The sequence below is a fragment of the Rhinolophus sinicus genome, chromosome 13 (genome assembly GCF_057876585.1).
Source record: "Rhinolophus sinicus isolate RSI-liver-muscle chromosome 13, RSI-T2T, whole genome shotgun sequence".
In the NCBI taxonomy this organism is placed as follows: Eukaryota; Metazoa; Chordata; class Mammalia; order Chiroptera; family Rhinolophidae; genus Rhinolophus; species Rhinolophus sinicus.
Window position 1 is genome coordinate 60,552,518 of NC_142513.1, and position 16,677 is coordinate 60,569,194.

Below are 16,677 nucleotides of genomic sequence, written 5' to 3' on the forward strand. Positions count from 1 at the left end.
GGCTCCATTCCTTTTCCCCATGAGGTCCTTCTCCGTCACTCCCCTCCCCCAGGACAACAGAAGCCAAAGCAACTCTCCTTTTCTCCAATTAAAAGCTTTCCCAATTACAGATCCCCAAAGGGATCCAATGCCCAGGCAGCGGGGTCTGCGGTCTTTCTCACTAATTGGGTCCCTGTGGTCACCTCCTCCCCCACCCCCAGAGCTGACGGAGGACAAAGGGCCCTGGGCTCGGCCTGTCCCTCACTGGTGATCTGGACCAAGGCAAAGAGAAAGGGGCCTCATCTGAGCCCCTCCCATGGCTGGGACCCAGCCTCCATTTAGCTGGGAGTTTTGGTTCCTTAATGCACGGTTCCCAGGCTGTTTTGGCTGGTGGCAATGCCTTATCCTAAGCTTTTCTGCAGAGAGGAGGGGACCCCGTGGTCCCCAAGTCCTCCGAGGAATAATAATAAGACTATCAACCAGGCTTGTGAATAAAAATGCTTTTTTAAAAAATGTCTCTAGTCGTTGACAAATGTCTACATGTGTTGCCACGAGCATATATTTATTCTAAGAAGCTAATTTGAAATATAATTTGAATAAAAGCTACCAGAACGATACCATATGACTAACAGCCCCCGGTGGCAGACGTACAGGAGACTTCATCGTACATTTAGCAGAGGCTTCCAACCTGACGCTCAACCCACACGGAGCGCAGCCCGCGAGGAAGCTGGCTGCTGCCGCCAGCGCTCACCTCCCAACCTATAAGGACGACTCAGGGGCAGCCTGTGAGCACAACACCTGGACATGTACACACATAGCAAGCTGTGCTTAGAGACCAGTTAATTGAAACCAACGCAAATTAGGAGCGTTGGGCCCCCATTCCTCACCTTGCTTCGCTTTGCTCAATTTATTTACATTGGGGGGGGGGGGCGGAAAGAACAAAGTCTACCTAACTCTCAAGATCTATCAGGTCAAGACTTGCTACACCTGAGATTTCTAATATTCTGGAAAATGCTTTCTCTCTATTGCAAATCTCTTTCTGGACTGCTATTCATGTTACTTGTGACCAAGGTGAAAGAAATCTTTCTTTTCGAATGGAAAAGGAGATCCTATGCCCACTTCATGTACCACAGGTGCTGGGTGCTGATGCTGGCTGAGGTGACATGGCACAGGATTTATCCAGGTTTTTTTTTCTTTTTTTTTAAATTGCCTTACAACTAAAGCAGGGACTACGAAGTCCTTCTTGGACAGATGTCCCTGCCAATCGTCTCAGGAAAGGAATTCTCCGTAGGAGGGGGTGTGATGGCCACCAAAGGGCACTTGCATTAGAAGGGGCATTCGGGGGTGGGCACGGTTTTGCCGGCAGAGAACCTTCTCATCCAGGTCTTAAAGCAGAATCTCTCTGCCCCGATATTTCCACACAAGCAGAAACAATCTGAGCATCTGGGCCCAGTCCACCAAACACCCTTAGCGACAACGACGAAACCTTGAAGTTCTCACCAATATTCACTAAGGAGCGGTGACTCACCCAAAATTACAGTGTCACCGCAAATTACCCAACGTTCACTGTGATCCTGCTCTCCTCCACTGTTTCTTTCCTTGGGTAATTCATTTAAAGCAAACAATTGCTTTGAACGGATTGTCAAAATGTCTTGTTCACTTTTTAAAAATATACCCTGCCTTGTTCTAGAAAGGATTTAAGCAGATTCACAAAGATATATAAAATTCAGCAAAATGACAAATTAGTGGTAGGTGTGGATTTAAATGATGATGTGTATTTATAGTTATTGGCATGGAAAGATGTCCATTCAAGGTATTTTAAGTTTAAAAACTTATGTTACAAAACAGATGTATGATATCATTGCATTTTGTTAAAAATGTATTCGCTCTAGGTAGACATCTCTGTAGACACAGGGACAAATACACAGGAAAAAGTCTGCAAAGACACATCTAATTGCTGATGGAGGCTAGCCTGCAGTGTGGGATGCCAAGTCATTTTCACTCTCTTCTTTATACTGTTATTTTTAGGATGAACATGTAATATTTTTATAATTAGAAAAAAAGCAACACTATTTTCATTTTACTGAAAAAAAAAATGAAAAAAAAAATGGACAGCCGGATGGCTCAGTTGGTTGGAGTGTGAGCTCTTAACAACAAGGTTGCCGGTTCAATTCCTACATGGGATTGTGGGCTGTGCCCCCTGCAAATAAAGACTGAAAATGGCGACTGGACTTGGAGCTGAGCTGCACCCACCACAACTAGATTGAAGGACAACAACTTGGAGCTGATGGGTCCTGGAGAAACACACTGTTCCCCAATAAAATTTAAAAAAAAGAAAAAGAGGTGGTAGGTAAGAAAGAGTGACGGCAAACAGGGTGGGGCCACAAATCTGAACGAGGAACGGAGAGGATGGACGAGGTCTGCTAAATTTGCTAAAGGTGACCACACATTTGACTCTTAAGTTCCCCAGGAGCCATTCTAGAAAAGAAACCTAGTAATTTATACAATTACCATTAGCCAAAGTCCATTAGACAATGCAAACAACCCCTCTGCTCTGGGTCCTCCTTTAGGGGATTGTGTACAAACATCAAATGTGCCCTTGGCTTCAGCCTAAAACCCCTAAGCCCAGGAGTGTCAGAGCAGTTTCCAACAAAAATGATGGCATCTCCCCAAAAGTCAATTCACATAGAGTATTCATTCATTCATTGCTATCACTCATTCATTCAATACATACGAATCTGTTTAGCGCCCACCCCGTTCCAAGTACTGTGTGTTTTTCTAACTCTGACACTAAATCTAAATAATGGTGATCCTAAATGCTAACGGCCTCCCAGCACCTCCCCATGTGTACTGGTCCCCAAATAGCCGGGTGTCACGTCTGACACCCTACGGATTATAACACTCTGCTTAAACTCACATGCAAGGCTGGTACCTGTACAGGTGGCTTATCTCCCCTTCTAAACTATAAACGCCACACGGGCAGGAACTGACTAGAAGCTCTGTTCATTCTGGATGCCCAACAGACTCTCCAACTGCCTTACAGATGAAGAGAAGGCATGAACCTTAGAAAGGCTGAAGGCAAGGAGAAGACAAGTTCCCTCCACATATCTGAGAGACTGCTGTATCTGTTTTAGCCAACAATCCCCAAAGAAAAGGCCATAATTTGTAGGAACTACATAGTTTGGTGTGATTCAGGAGGAATGGAAAATTAGAGGAGAAGGAATGAACATCAAAAGAAAGTTAATCGGTATAGATTACCGCAAGACGGCCTGAGGTGTTAGATAACCAAGATTGTGGCCTCTGTACACTGCAACGTAATCTTGGCTGAACAAAATAAATGAGTGTAAACTGAAGCCAAACACACATACAGGAGATCTCGTTTGTAAACACGGACCAAATCCGCTAAAAGTCACAACAGCGGGCGAGACGGCTTTTCTGCTAGCCTTTTGCAGGCAGGTAAAAAGATCATTTACAACCCCAACATTCAGATGACAGCCAATGCCCGAAAATTAACCCAAGTCACAATAAAGGCTAAATGACTTGCTTTAGCATGAAAAGAAAACTACATCCAAACGAGATTTCTTTCTCCCTTGGCCCTTGCAACTCTCAAGTAAGCAAGCTATATAAAAGGTAATCCAGAACGTATCACAACTTCCAGGCCAGCCTCCAAGCTGGACTTCCAGGCCAGCACATTCAAGCATTAACTCAATCAAAACATATTTAGCGGGGGTCTGGGAGGTGTCAAGACACTGCTAGGTGTTGGGATACGCTGATGAAAAAGGTAAGACCCTATCCTTGCCAGATGCTATCGGGGAAGAGATTATAAATAACTAAACAAGGCCTAGATGATTGCAGGTGTGCTGTGGAAACAAAGGTGGGGCTGTGTTAGTGAGGAATGGGGGTGCTCGGGAAAGACTCTGGGCAGGTGACCCCGATGTTGAAATCTGAAGGATGAATAGGAAGAAGGCATTTGCAGAGCCAGGGCCGAGCACTCCAGGCAGAGGGCACAAGCTCAAAGACCCCAAGGCAGGGCAGGAAAAGGAAAGGAGGACGTCACAGCCATGAAGGTCAGGCAGAGTGGCCGGCAAGGCTGGAGAAAAGCACAGGCCAATCCCTTGAAGACTGAAGGGTATGTAGGGAAGAGAGTGATGTGATGGGATTTGCGATTGTAAAAGTCAGTCACCTGGAGTCCAATGTGGAAAATGGACTGGAGACACCTCCGAGTTGAAGCTGGGGGCCCGCGAGGAAGTTAGCCCAGGAAGAAGGCAACAGTGGCCAAGTATAGACCGGAGCTAGGATTATGGTCAGAGGTGAATGCACTCCAGGCGTACCCTGGAGCAGACCCTTGAAATGAGGGAGAGAAGAATCTAGGATGACTCTTAGCAAGCAGATGGATGACGAGGCCACTGACTGGAATGGGGAGGATGGAGGGAAGGAAACAAGTGGAAGGAATATCAGGAGCTCCATGCACGGCTAAGAGTCAGAAGCCCAGGGGCAAACACGGGACTCACCAGCAGCATACAGCTGGCATTTAAAGCCACTGGGGTAGGAGTGGGATAACATGACGTAGGAAGAGAGCGTTGCCAGCGGAAAGGAAGCAGCAGCAGTCCCTAAGCAACCCTGTCATTCAGAGGTCAGGCAGAGGAGCAACCAGCAGGGAGACGGAAAGGACCTATCAGGAAGGTCAGAGGCAAACCAGGAGAGAGTGGTGCCAAGAAGCTGGGAGGGGAGTTGTTTCAAGGAGGAGGGCATGGCCATTGGTTGAGGGACACAGCTGAGGTAGAGTAAGACAAGGACCGAGTCTGGCAACGTGCAGGTCATCAGGGACCCTGGCAGGTTTGGTGGAGAGGTGGGAGCAGAAACCAGGGTGCAGAATGAAGGGGGTGAGCAAATAATGGGTGAAGAACTGAAGCATATTATATACTGATGGGGAAAAGCCTGGGGAGAGAAGGAGGTGAAAGAATGAGAAATGTTTCCTGACGAGGTGAGAGTAGATGAGATGGACGGTCCCCAGGAGGGGTCGGCCTCTGGCAGGACGAGAGGAGGAACTGGCCATCCCATGAAACAGGAGGGAAGGAAAACCAAGGGCAGCGCACAAGGGACTGCAGTGGGGGAGCTGGAGCTGTCCTTGGTCTTGGCTTCCCTTTTGTCGAGAAGGGAGGCAGGTGTGTCGTGGGGAGGAACGGGAGCTCTGAGGAGGGGAGAAGGTATGAAATTGCTGCCTCGGGGAGAACACAACTTACTGGGGAAACCACACACAGTGCAACACACTTCCCAGAAAAGAAGCTGGACACTGCAGTGAACATCTGAATGAGGGAAAGCATCTTAAATGGGGAGAGGCAAACTCAGGTTTCTTTTTTTCTTAAATCCCGGTTATGTCTACACAGTAGAACCATGACAAGGCTGCAGGACCACAGTGAAGTTTCCCACTGGCTGTCTTCCTCAACTCTAGGAAAAGATGACATTGGTTCTATTTGCGGTTAAAATGGCTCCCTCCACCTGCCTCTGTCTGAACTGCTTACCCAGCCTTAGCTCCATCTCAATTTACAACCAGGGCTTGTACATGCCCATAAATTATAGAAGTGGATCTATTAAAAATGACAGAAGTAGGTAGGAGTTACAAGCCAGCCCGTACCTATGAGAAGTGAGTAATAGACATTTACGGATGATGTTAAAATTACATGAGAGACATATTCCATTTTAAACAAAATCCCCAAGCTACTCTCCATACTCTCCACAAAAATTATTTTCTGACGTTTTCTTTAAGCTTTTATGAGTAAATATTTTCATTTGATCTCAACCACAGTCGGAATTTCAATATTTGTTTTTGATCATGCAAGTGTGTTGGGTTGGTTTTCTGTTGGCTGTGGAGGAGGGGACAGAGCATTAAAATGACCAGATCCCTTTATCTTCCATCTTAAGACCTATGTTTGCCAACTCCTCCCCACACATTTTTTTTTAAAGTATGAAACCTGAGAGCCGCAAAGGTTCCCACTGCTCAAAGAGCAGCCCTTTCACAGTCCATTAAGGGTCACTGGAAATGTTAGAAAGTCGGCTTCCCAGGCAGGGTGCCTCTGGGAAACTCTCCCCCGGTTTCTGTCCGTGTGTGAAATCTCCTGGATCAGCACCAGAGTCTTAAGCAAACCTCTTGGTTCCCCTGTCCCCATCCTGCTCATGTTGACCCAGAGCCCTCCTGCGTTCCCCTGCTCAGAATTCCTCCTGGCGCGCCTCCGGTACCTCTAGGCATTTTGCAGACCCCGCAGATGAAGTTCACCAGGTAAAATGACTCCAGAAACTCATGTGGAGGAAGGCGCTACACCAGGGCCATCTCACGTCTTCCCACTCCCCACCCATTCCCACGCAGGAAGGCAACATCTCCAGACCCACAGAGCAGAGGAGGGCTGTAGGAAAGATGCTAAACTAAGCTCGGCAGCTCTGGTTCACTGGCAACCTCCCCCTCCCGTCCGGCTGTGGCTTCCCCGGTGGCTTCCACACAGTGTCCCTCTCTGAACGCTCACCGGACGCCCAACCTGGGGGAAGTCACACAGCCACTCAGGTTCCTCATCTGTGAAATGGGCATAATAACCATTCCCGGAATCCCGACGGCACATCCTGGAGGAGCACGCACCTCGGGAGCCAGTGTAAGGAGTTGACTGTGTTATTACAAGCACAGTGGCTCCCTGACTCACAGTGCCTGCGGCTCAGAGACGCCAGGAGAAATCAATCCCGCTTTCTGAATTACTTTATGCACTGAGAAGCATTAGTCACTTAGACAGAGTATTTCAACTTCTCTCCTGAGCCGATACTTGGTTATTTCAAAAGACAGAAGCCTTACCTGCCACCATGCTCAGCCATCTCACAGCAGACTCAAAGTCCACTCTCTCTATGCTGGGGTGTTATTAATTTCCTTTCCAGGAAAACTTGGGTTTCCGTTGGGTTTGTAATAAACCCAAGCTTTGAGAAGGACAAACTGCTTCCTACACTCAGACACAGGCCCTGGAGTTGACCGACCATGCCCGGGAGCGAAGGGACCGCAGCACGACCGAGGCACCGAGGCACCGCGGCCGGGCAAGCGCCTGAACCCGCGCGGTGCCCGCACCCGGGGAGCTCGGAAGTAAGGTCCGCGGGCGCAGCACGCTCGCTCCAGGTTCTGGGCGCCGGGGCTCCGAGCCGGGACGCGGGTGGCGGCCCCGCCGCCCTCCGGCGCTGCGGACTCACTCACCCCATCTCCAGCGCTCTCCTGCGGCCGCTCCGACGGGGCCTCTCGCGCTCGCTGTCCGCCGGCTCGGCAGCTGCTCCCCGCGCGGCACATGCGGAGGCCCGTGCGCGCCCGGTTCAGCCCCGGCGCCGCTCCATTCCGCGGGCTGTGCTGTTGCTGCCGCCGCCGCCAGGCGCGGGCGGGCGGGGGTTGGGCCTCCGGGGGCTGGGCAGCCACGCTGAGGCGGTGCCCGCCCCGCCCCGCTCCCCACCCCGCTCCTTACGTAACCCAGTGGCCCCGGGGCGCTCTACCCAGACTGGGGGCGGGAGCTGGTGCAGGGCGTGGGGGGAAGCCGCTGCGGCTCGGTGGTCGCTGGCCTCCCCGGCAGCCGCCTTCCCTTTGCGATCCCGCGTCAGCGCGCCCCCGCCGCAGGCCCATCTGGGGGCTCCGGGAAGCGCCGCGAGCCAGCACCCTGCCTGCTGGACTCAGTCCCACTCGCAGCTGGAGGGGGCTCTGGGGCTCCCCTGACTTTGCAGGTGAGGCCCCGAAGTCCCCTGAGGGGAAGTGATTTGCCCAAGGTCACACATTCAGATCGGAGCTCGGATCTTCAGAATCTGCGATGGGCAGGGCCACGCCCATCCTGGAAGCCCACCTTCACCTTGCTCTGCCAGGCTGGGTGGCTCAGGGGACGTGCCACCATGAAATTCCAGAAGCCCACGTGTCAAGGAGGATCCTGACCCGCAGCAGGTGTTCTGGGCTCTTCCCTGGGTAAATATGGGGTTGGGGGCGCCCAACTAGAGGCTAACGGCTTTTGAGGAGGCTTGATAAAGCTCTTCTTCCTCTTAGAGCAAGGGAAACAGATGGCACAAGTGGAACTTAAAGCAGAGCAGTCTCTTGATCCCCTTCCACACATCAGGTCCTGTGTCCCTACAAAAGGCTGGCACTGGGACCTACTGACGTTGGTCCCCTCCCTGGGCCTTCCACAGGATCTGCTGCCGCTGAGAACATGCTGCCCACATGAGCCTGGCATCTCAGGACAGTAAAAAGTCAAGGACAAGCATACAGAGCAGGGCCACCAACCCTACCCCACCCTTCTCTCTCCCGACCACAACTTTACCTGCTAACCCCAAAATCTTCTGGGGGGGGTGGAGGCACCAACAATTGGTCAGGAACTTTCACAATTACATATGTAATCATGTCACTTCTCAAAATCCTCCAGTGGCTTCCTTCCCACTGTCCTTGGGATAAAGACTGACACACTGAACATGTGTTCAAGGCCCTGTCCATGGAGCTTCCATTGCCCTCTCCAGCCTTTGCTCCTCTCAATCTCCCCCTTGCTTTCTGCACTCTAGCCACTGACCAGACTCCTTTCAGCCCCAGGACCTTTGCATATGCTATTCTCAAAGTCTGGGAAAATTTTCTCCGCTCCTGTCTCTGACACCCCAACCCCTTGCCTAGTCAAATTCCTACTCATTTTACAGATCTCAGTTGAACGGTCACTTCCTTGTGGAACCTTCACCTAATGCCCCAGATAAGACTGTGAACTCCTATACGTTTTCTTCGTTGCACTTACTGTTTTGTTATATTTGCACAATTATTAGTTTACTATCTGTCTCCCAGGCAAACTCTATGAAACTGCATCTTTTTGCTCATCATTGTATCTCCAGTGCCTAGAACTCTGCCTGAAAAGTCCTCCATAAATATTTGTTGAATGAATGAATTAGCCAATAGGCCAGGCCACAGACACACAGAATTGACCAGGGTCTATAAGCTCAATTTTAGAGCCAGGGCAGGATAAGCACTTAGTCCTGGATAAAACTTATCTAACAAGTGGAATTCCAAAGACCAGAGCTGGGGCTGGGGCTGAGAGGTGGTTTCCTGGCAGTGTCAAAGGGAGAGGTCATCAGAAGGGGAACCAATACCAGGAGACACTCAGCTGGAGCAGGGGTACCAGAAGACAGATTCAGAGCGCAGTGGGGCCAAGTAGCATCCAAACCCTGAATGGGAGTTTCCCTTGCTCCACTGATGGCAAGGGCACACCCGCGTTACCTCGGGAAGATGCACTGAGGACAAACAGGTGGGGCTGGTGAATCACTGGGGAAAGAAGGGCGATGCTGGAGGGGTGAACCCATGTGAGGTTAAATGCTGTGATTAAAGTGGCTGTCACTCTGGTTGAAGGCTCTCGCTACAGAGTGAGGAGAGGAAAGAGTTAGACAAGCTTTGGAAATGGATGCCCCTCTGTCTCCTGTGGGAAATGGCCTCCACTCCTCTCCTGCAACCCCAACTGCAGGCCCAAGAATTTTCCCAGACAGCCAGAGCCTTGTCTAAGCTTCTGAGATGTCCTCACTAGCAGTATTTCATCAACTTGGAATCTTCCTGAGAGAGCGGCCACTTAATTTCTGTCAGTGCCTCCCCTCCATCAAAGCCAACACAGTCCCCCTTTTTCTGGGGAAAATCTCCTATCAACGTGGTCTCCCTGTCCCCAGGTGCCAAAGGAGATGATGGTGAAGTCTCTTCTTTCAAGAGGCCTGAAGTGAAGTGGAGAGAGCTTCTGTGCAGGCTGGAGGCTGAGGCAAGGCCAGGGAGAGCATTTTTAGGCCAAGACTTGAGTGTCCTTTTAGGCTGCACGGAGGAGCCAGGGAGTGGGGACAAGACTGAAGATGTGGGAAAGAAGGAGAGTCCTGGGGAAGTGAAGGAGTGAGCCCTGCAGAGAGGAGGAGGGTCCAGCAGGGAAGGTGAGCGAGGTTGAGGGAACTTGTCTGGTGGACTTTTTCTAAAGGTATCAAGCACACCTTTTGAACGTGCGTGAGCGAGAGGAGGAGGGCAGGGGGAATGGAAGCCAAGTCTGAAACAGCAGCCTTGGGAAAATAAACACTGGTGTTTGGATTGATTCAGAGTCGAGAATGAGCAGGACTGAGAGCCCCCAGAAGTCTGGGCACCCAGACCTGACCAGCACCAGCTCAGGGACTGGGGATGCCTGCTGTTGTGTGTGGGCAGCAGAGCCTTCCAGAATCTGATCGCCAGGCACGGCCCATCGGTCTAAAGAACATTCTGCACTCTAACCGGGGCAGATCAGATAACCAGAAAAGGCTCGCCAGAGAGCTATGTAAGCCTGAGAAACAAAAGAAACGGGGAGCTGCTCCACGTGTGCCCTTCCTGTGTTGCCAACTAATTCTCCCAAACATCCTGGGCAGAAAAGCACTGTGCACCCTCTGTACCCAAAAGGGTGACTTCCACATCTCTGCTTCTCGTCTCTCAAAAGGCAGCTCCTGGAGAAATGGCTGATTTTAGTAGGGGGCAGGGAAAATACAAGAGAAGCCTAGGGCACCTTGTAGCACCAGAAAGTTAGGCAGTACTCAAAAAAAAAAAGGCATGGGGTCATGTCAAACGGACACAGGAGCCAACTGAAAGAGCCCTCAATGGCCAAAGCTGGGAAATGTGAGCAGCAGAATAAATAACACTGTACAGGATTATAATGCAGAATAAAAAATAAATATACATGAGTCCATACTGATATAAAGTACTAAGTGAGTAGAGAAGAGACCAACCTTTCCTACAGAAGAATGCCAAATAATATGTATAAATACTAACCCCTCCAGGAAGTGGAATTTAACAGCCCCGCTCCCCCACCCCCTTGAGAGTAGGCTGGTCTTAGTGTCTTTGTGATTTGCTACTAAAGAATAGAGTACAGAATGGGAAAAACTAACTTTACGTGGAGAAACCCCCTGGCAGACAGCACCCTGACCAAGCGATCAAGGCTAACACCACCAGAGATAAGCCATGTTGATATCACATACCCCTGAAAGGATGCGATAAGATGTGTACTTCACTTGGGTGATATTTTGTTCCCAAACCCATAATCCAAGTCTAATAATGAGAAACACACTGAGGAACATTCTACAAAATACCCGACCAATACTTCTGCAAACTGTCACGGTTCTGGAAAACAAGGAAAGACTGAGAAACGGTCACAGAGCAGAGGACACTAAGGAGATGTGATGATGAATTACACGTGGCACCCCGGATTAGATCCTGGGAGAGAAAGAAGAAACACTGGTGAAATGCAAATCAAGGCTGGAGTTTAGTGCCTTATTATGTGACATGTTCCGTGGTAATGTAAGGTGTTAGAGGGGGAAGTGTGCAAGGGGTATATGAGAATTCTGTATTATCTTTGCAACTTTCCTCTAAGTCTAAAATTGGTCCAAAAGAAAAAGTTTATGCAAAAAGAAAGTATCCTTGGAGTCTCCTGTCCACCAGTCCTCCAGGCAATCTAGGCATTGGCAATGTCATAAAGGTGAGCCTGTGGGACCCAGGACAGGTGACCCCTGGGACTTGAAAACGTTTGCCGAACTCCAAAGCAAGCCATTGAAATCTGTGCTTTTCAATTTTTTTAACTGCCACCCACAGTAAGAAACACATTTTACAGTGCAGCCCAGTTCATACTTCAACTATATCTATAGTTATAGCTGTATAAAATGGAAACAGAAGTTATATATATAAGTGAAGGTTATACAAAACAATTCTCATCCTCTCACCTGCAGAGCATTCTGACATTTTTCACTCTGTTCTATTTTTAAAAGCAGTACTGCTCACAACCCATGAAGTTGATTTCAAAACCTGTGCTCTGTATATTTTGTTTCTTCCAACAGCAAAATGAGGCTCATCATGTACATGTATAGTGTTGTTATTAGTGTGTTCAGGTTGCTGAACTGACGACCAGGGAACATTTTTTTCTTCTGACCATTAGGGTTTTCTTTCAACTGCATATGAAACAAATGTCTTACTAAAGCCATTAATTACATGGGTAACTGTCAGGTATTATGCAGCTAGTCGATTACGCTTGGGAAGACTATATAGTAAGATAGAAAAATATTTATTTTTTTTAATAAACAGTGATCACCTACTATGCATCTGGTACTGTGCTGGGCATTAGGGATAAAGTGCTCAGCAAAAGAAACAGTTCTTCCATGATGGCACTATGAGACGGGGGTGAAAGATACGAATCAAATAATCACACAAACATACAAATCGATCTGTGTCAATAGAAGCGTCCTAATTTAGGTTGGGGGGGGGGTCAGCAATGGCCTCTTTGAAGAGGCATCTAAGAAGAGGCCTGAAGAACAAAGAGCATTAGCCAGGGAGAGTGTGGAGGGAAGGGGTCGCAGGCAGAGGAAACTGTGCAAAGGCCTGAGGCGGGAGAGAACTGGGCAGTTCTGGGAACTGGAAGGTTAGTGTGGTTAGAATGCAGTGAGCTTAGCGAGGCATGGGATGAGGTGGGAGAGGTGTGACAGGACGCCAAGGGCTTGGGAATTATCCCGATGCACTGACTGACAGCTTAGGGAATGCCATGACACGGCTTACATTTTTTAAACATCACTGGCTCCTGGAAGGAGAACAGATAAGAAGAAGGAGTAAAAGTATGCAGACAAGTTAAGAGGCAGGAGCCCAGACAAAAGATAAGGGTAGAGATGAAGGGAAGTGGGTTACAGATTAGAGATACACACTGGAGGCAGATTCAGCAGGACTTGGGGATCGACTGATGTGTATTATGATATAAAATTAATCTCAGAAAAACAGTTTTACAGCTGTGCTGTGAGCGTAATTATGTAAAAACTACTAGTATGTATAGACAAAGCCTGGAAGTATAGAAAATGAAGTTTAGCAGAAAGAACATAGGATAAAAACATCAGTACAGGCTATGTCCCAGCTCTGCCACTGACTATCTCTGTGACACCAGGCAAGCGTCTGAACTGCTCTAAGGCTCAGTTCTCTCATCTGTAAAATGGGGCCCCTTGCTGGGCTGTTAGGAAGATTGGGATAAAACATGTGAAGTGCTTAGCTCTATCCCTGGTGTAGGACATTCCCAATACTGTAAGTATTATTACAATCACTGGCCGTAATGGTGGAACTGGGGTGACATTTCTAATCTTTATCGCAACTGAATTACTACTGCTATAATGGTGTTTATATAGTTAACAGTTTAGAGTTTAACAGTGTGGGTTTGAGTATTCTGAAACTGGAGGGAAACAGTACACGCGTTTCCTGCTAAGTAACCCTTTGTTAACCTGTGTCCAAAGCTCTCCACAGCTTCAGGGCACCTGACGGGCGGAGAAGACTAGGAAGCGTCTCTTTAAGATGACACCAAGTCAGTAAGGGACCAGCCCCAGCCCCTTCTGTTTTCCTTTAGCCAAGGACCCACCCTTAGAAAGCTTAGCTATAAATGGTCTCCAATGGTCGCTACCAGCCAGGGCTTTCCTAAGTCTATCTGTCCCAGATGCCTCCAGGGATTCTGCCAGCCTTCATTCATTCATTTAACCTTAACTGAGCACCTATTCGGAGCCAGTCTGTGTCCTCAAACAACCTCACAGGCAAAACATAATGTAACTGGGGTATGAAGAAAATTCCATGAGATACTGACGCTGCCTGGGGAAGACTTCACAAAGGGGTTCTCTCAGGGGGCGTAAAGGACGTACGGGAGAGAAGGCCAATTCTGGCAAATAGACCAGCACTTGCTAAGTTGCAGGGCATTTAAGGGCTTGACTCCAACAGGGAATGACAGGGCATGTCCACGTGGCTGGCCAGCCATGAGAGGAAAGTTGGGACATCATGACAGACCTCGAGGGCACAGTAAGGAGTTTGGACTTGATTCCGAGGGCCACAGGGAGTGAGTGGAAGTTCTGAAGTCGAAAGACGGCACGATCAGACCTTGCCTCTTAGACCTTCAGCAGCAGTAGGGAGAATGGTCGAGAGAGGCCGAGACTGAGGCGGGAGAAGTCGGTTAGGAGGATGTGAGCAGGCTGGGAAGGAGAGGAGGTGATTCATCAGCCTCCTTCATCAGTAAGGGCTGGGAGCCTGAAATAAGACGGGGAGCCAGGCAGCTCCTGCGATGCTGGGGCCCGGGAGGCTTCAGCTGCTGCACTGAGGGCTCAGTCATCCGACAACCCAGCAACCTTAGGAGAGGCTGGACCTCACTGGCTGCCTGCTCGGAGAACTGAAAACTAGAAATGAGCATGTGGGCAGCTCAGCCAGCTGCAACTGCCCCGGGGGCATCCAGGCGACTCCCCACTGCCCTGAACTAGCATGCTGATCACCACCATCACGGCTCCTCTGGGTCGTGACACCAGGTGAGCCTCCTTCAGGAGACAGTGGTGATTGAGGGCAGGATCCCTCCCTGGCTGGGCCTTGCCTTGTTTGGGCTGCATCCTCAGACAAGCTCTCTTCCTGGCTCTAGTCTCTCATTCCTGTCTGGCAAGAAATGAGCAAATCTCCAAATAGTTCAAAGCAAAGTCCCGGAATTGAGCTGCGCTGTGTCTGACTGTCCTGCCTTGGAGCAGGCGTCCATCCCTGAGCCAAGCCCTGTGGCTGGGAGTTGACTGCCCTGGCTGGCTTATTCTGGGTCACAAGTGGCCCTGGAGCGGGGTGTGGAGGCAGCTTCTCACAGAGAGCCATGGACTGGAGCAGAACCCAGAGGATCAGGATCAGGAAAATCAAAGTACACGGCTATGGGGAGGTGCCCCAAAATAACAGACGCCCACTAGAAGCACATCGTTATATCTTATTCCCAGTGCCTGGAACAGAGTAGACGGATGAATTGTCAGATGAAAGATAGTCAAGAACCTACTAGTCATTGCACGTTAAGCTATTTATTCCTGGAGAAGAATCTGAAAGGGCCAGTCTGCCCCTGGAGAGCTGGGAAATGGGCCCAATTCTGAGAACCCCAGGCAGAGAGACTTGCCCAGGGAGCCTTGCCAGCGCCAGGGCCCCACCTCGGCAGAGAATGATTTCACTGGTCTGGGTGATGCCCAGGCGTCAGCAATCCCTTCAACTGCGCAGGTAATTCCCGTGTGTGGCCAAGGTGGAGAACCACTGCTCTAAGCCTCACAGAGCCCAAAGAGAAGCGGACGTCAACTCCAGAGCTGCCCGAGTTTGGGAACTGGTAGGAACAAAAGGGGACAAACCCTAGCTCACTGGCTGGACTTTCTTGAGACTTAGGGCTCTGGAGAGGAACTGAGAGACCCACCTCCTTGTAGGGCTGAGGAGGTGCAGAGGGCAGAAGGAATGAATACTACCGCCGGCTAGCTCTCACGGAGGGACTGGCGTTATATGCATTCACCGCCTCGCCTTGGCAGCAACAGCAGGGCAGACAGGCACCTGTTTGTACCTGGGGAGCAGCTGGGATGGGGCAGGCTCAGACAGGTGAGTTGAGACTCCAGAGCCACGTCTGGGGCAGACTCAACAAGACCAAGGAGTAGTCAGAAGATGGTGGAGTCATGTGTGGCACTGAGGGTTCCAACTGCAGACACAGAGCAGATGGCGATGCCTCTTAAGGATATATGGATCGTGGAGGGAGGGGAGCAGCCGCACATCAGAAAGCAGAGACGACGAGCGCCATCGTGGACGTGCTGAGCTGCAGGAATCGGAGGCGCAAACAAGAGGTGTCCAGAAGGCAGTGAGATGCGGCAAATATGCAGCGTGGAAGGGACACATGGGAGCCGTGAGCAAGACAGTCTCTGCAGCCAGGAAGAGCATGCAGGAGGAGCAGAGGTGGGGCTGAGGAAGGCAAAGATGGGCTCACCCGGGGAGGGAGGACAGGGAGCCTGCGAGGGTGACAGAGTGGCCGTTAGTACCCAGGGGCCACACACTGTGCTGGACATGGATCAACCCCCTCGTGGCTTGTTTAACTGTATCAAACATCGTCTTTTTTAACAAAGGAAATAACCCTTGACCAGAAAACTGAGCGAAACGAAAACAAACAAACAAAAAGCAAATCCCACAAAATAGAAACAAGTGGGTTTTCAATTCCTTTTCAATGTAGCAATATTTACTGAACGCCTACTAAGTGCCAGACGAGCCCCAGATGGCTCGGCTGGCACGGTTAGCTTATCAGACACACAGCCTTCTCTTCCCCAGCGTCATCTGGGAGGCCACGGAGGCTTGGTTCCTAGCATCTCTGCCTCTAGTAAAGTTCAGTTCATCTATTAGTAGTGCTAAGTGAGGTCCCCCTACAAATCTGGGGTCCTCATGGCAGGTACCACCTTTCCCGAAAGCCACCTGCTCACAACCGTTGCCCAGCAGGTTCCTGGCTGTCTGTTCCACAAAGCCCTGGCCTGTTATGCTCCAAGGCCCACTGCCAGCTCTTTCCCAGCTCCCGCATGGGCCGAGATGCACGATCTGGCAGCTGGCCCACCTTTTCTGGCCATTTCTAACCATCTCCAACAGCTCTCCCCTCAGGGCTCCCTAGGAGTCTCCTCTGTAACTGCAGTTATAATACCAGAAGAGTTAGCAGAAAATCACTTCGAATCAAGACAATACCTCTCTACTCACCCAAAGCAAGAGGCCTCACCATCACCACCCACCCAGGGAGACTTCCCTGTCACCATTTTCTTTATGATTCCTCATCCCTCAAACCCCCCAGCAAACCCTTCCACACCCAGGCTGGTTGGTAATGTGAGGGCTGCCTCTTCAGCAGACTCTTCCCTTTAGAAATTTGCTTACGATCT

The 16,677-nt window shown here is 50.0% G+C and overlaps 1 protein-coding gene across 6 annotated transcripts in view; it reads right to left on the reverse strand.

The window, feature by feature from the left end:
* The window catches only part of HOMER2 (homer scaffold protein 2), a 91,513-nt gene that overhangs the window by 60,794 nt on the left and 14,042 nt on the right, over positions 1-16,677 (reverse strand). Inside the window, exon 1 of one of the 6 annotated variants that reach the window (XM_074318340.2) lies at positions 7,202-7,440. The exons of 4 other annotated variants lie outside the window; for them this stretch is intronic. In XM_074318340.2, coding sequence (XP_074174441.1) covers positions 7,202-7,206 — 5 coding nt within the window. In that variant the 5' untranslated portion in view covers positions 7,207-7,440. Of the gene's footprint in view, positions 1-7,201; positions 7,441-16,677 lie in introns of those variants that run through there. One more of the 6 variants, XM_074318341.2, reaches the window with a different exon arrangement.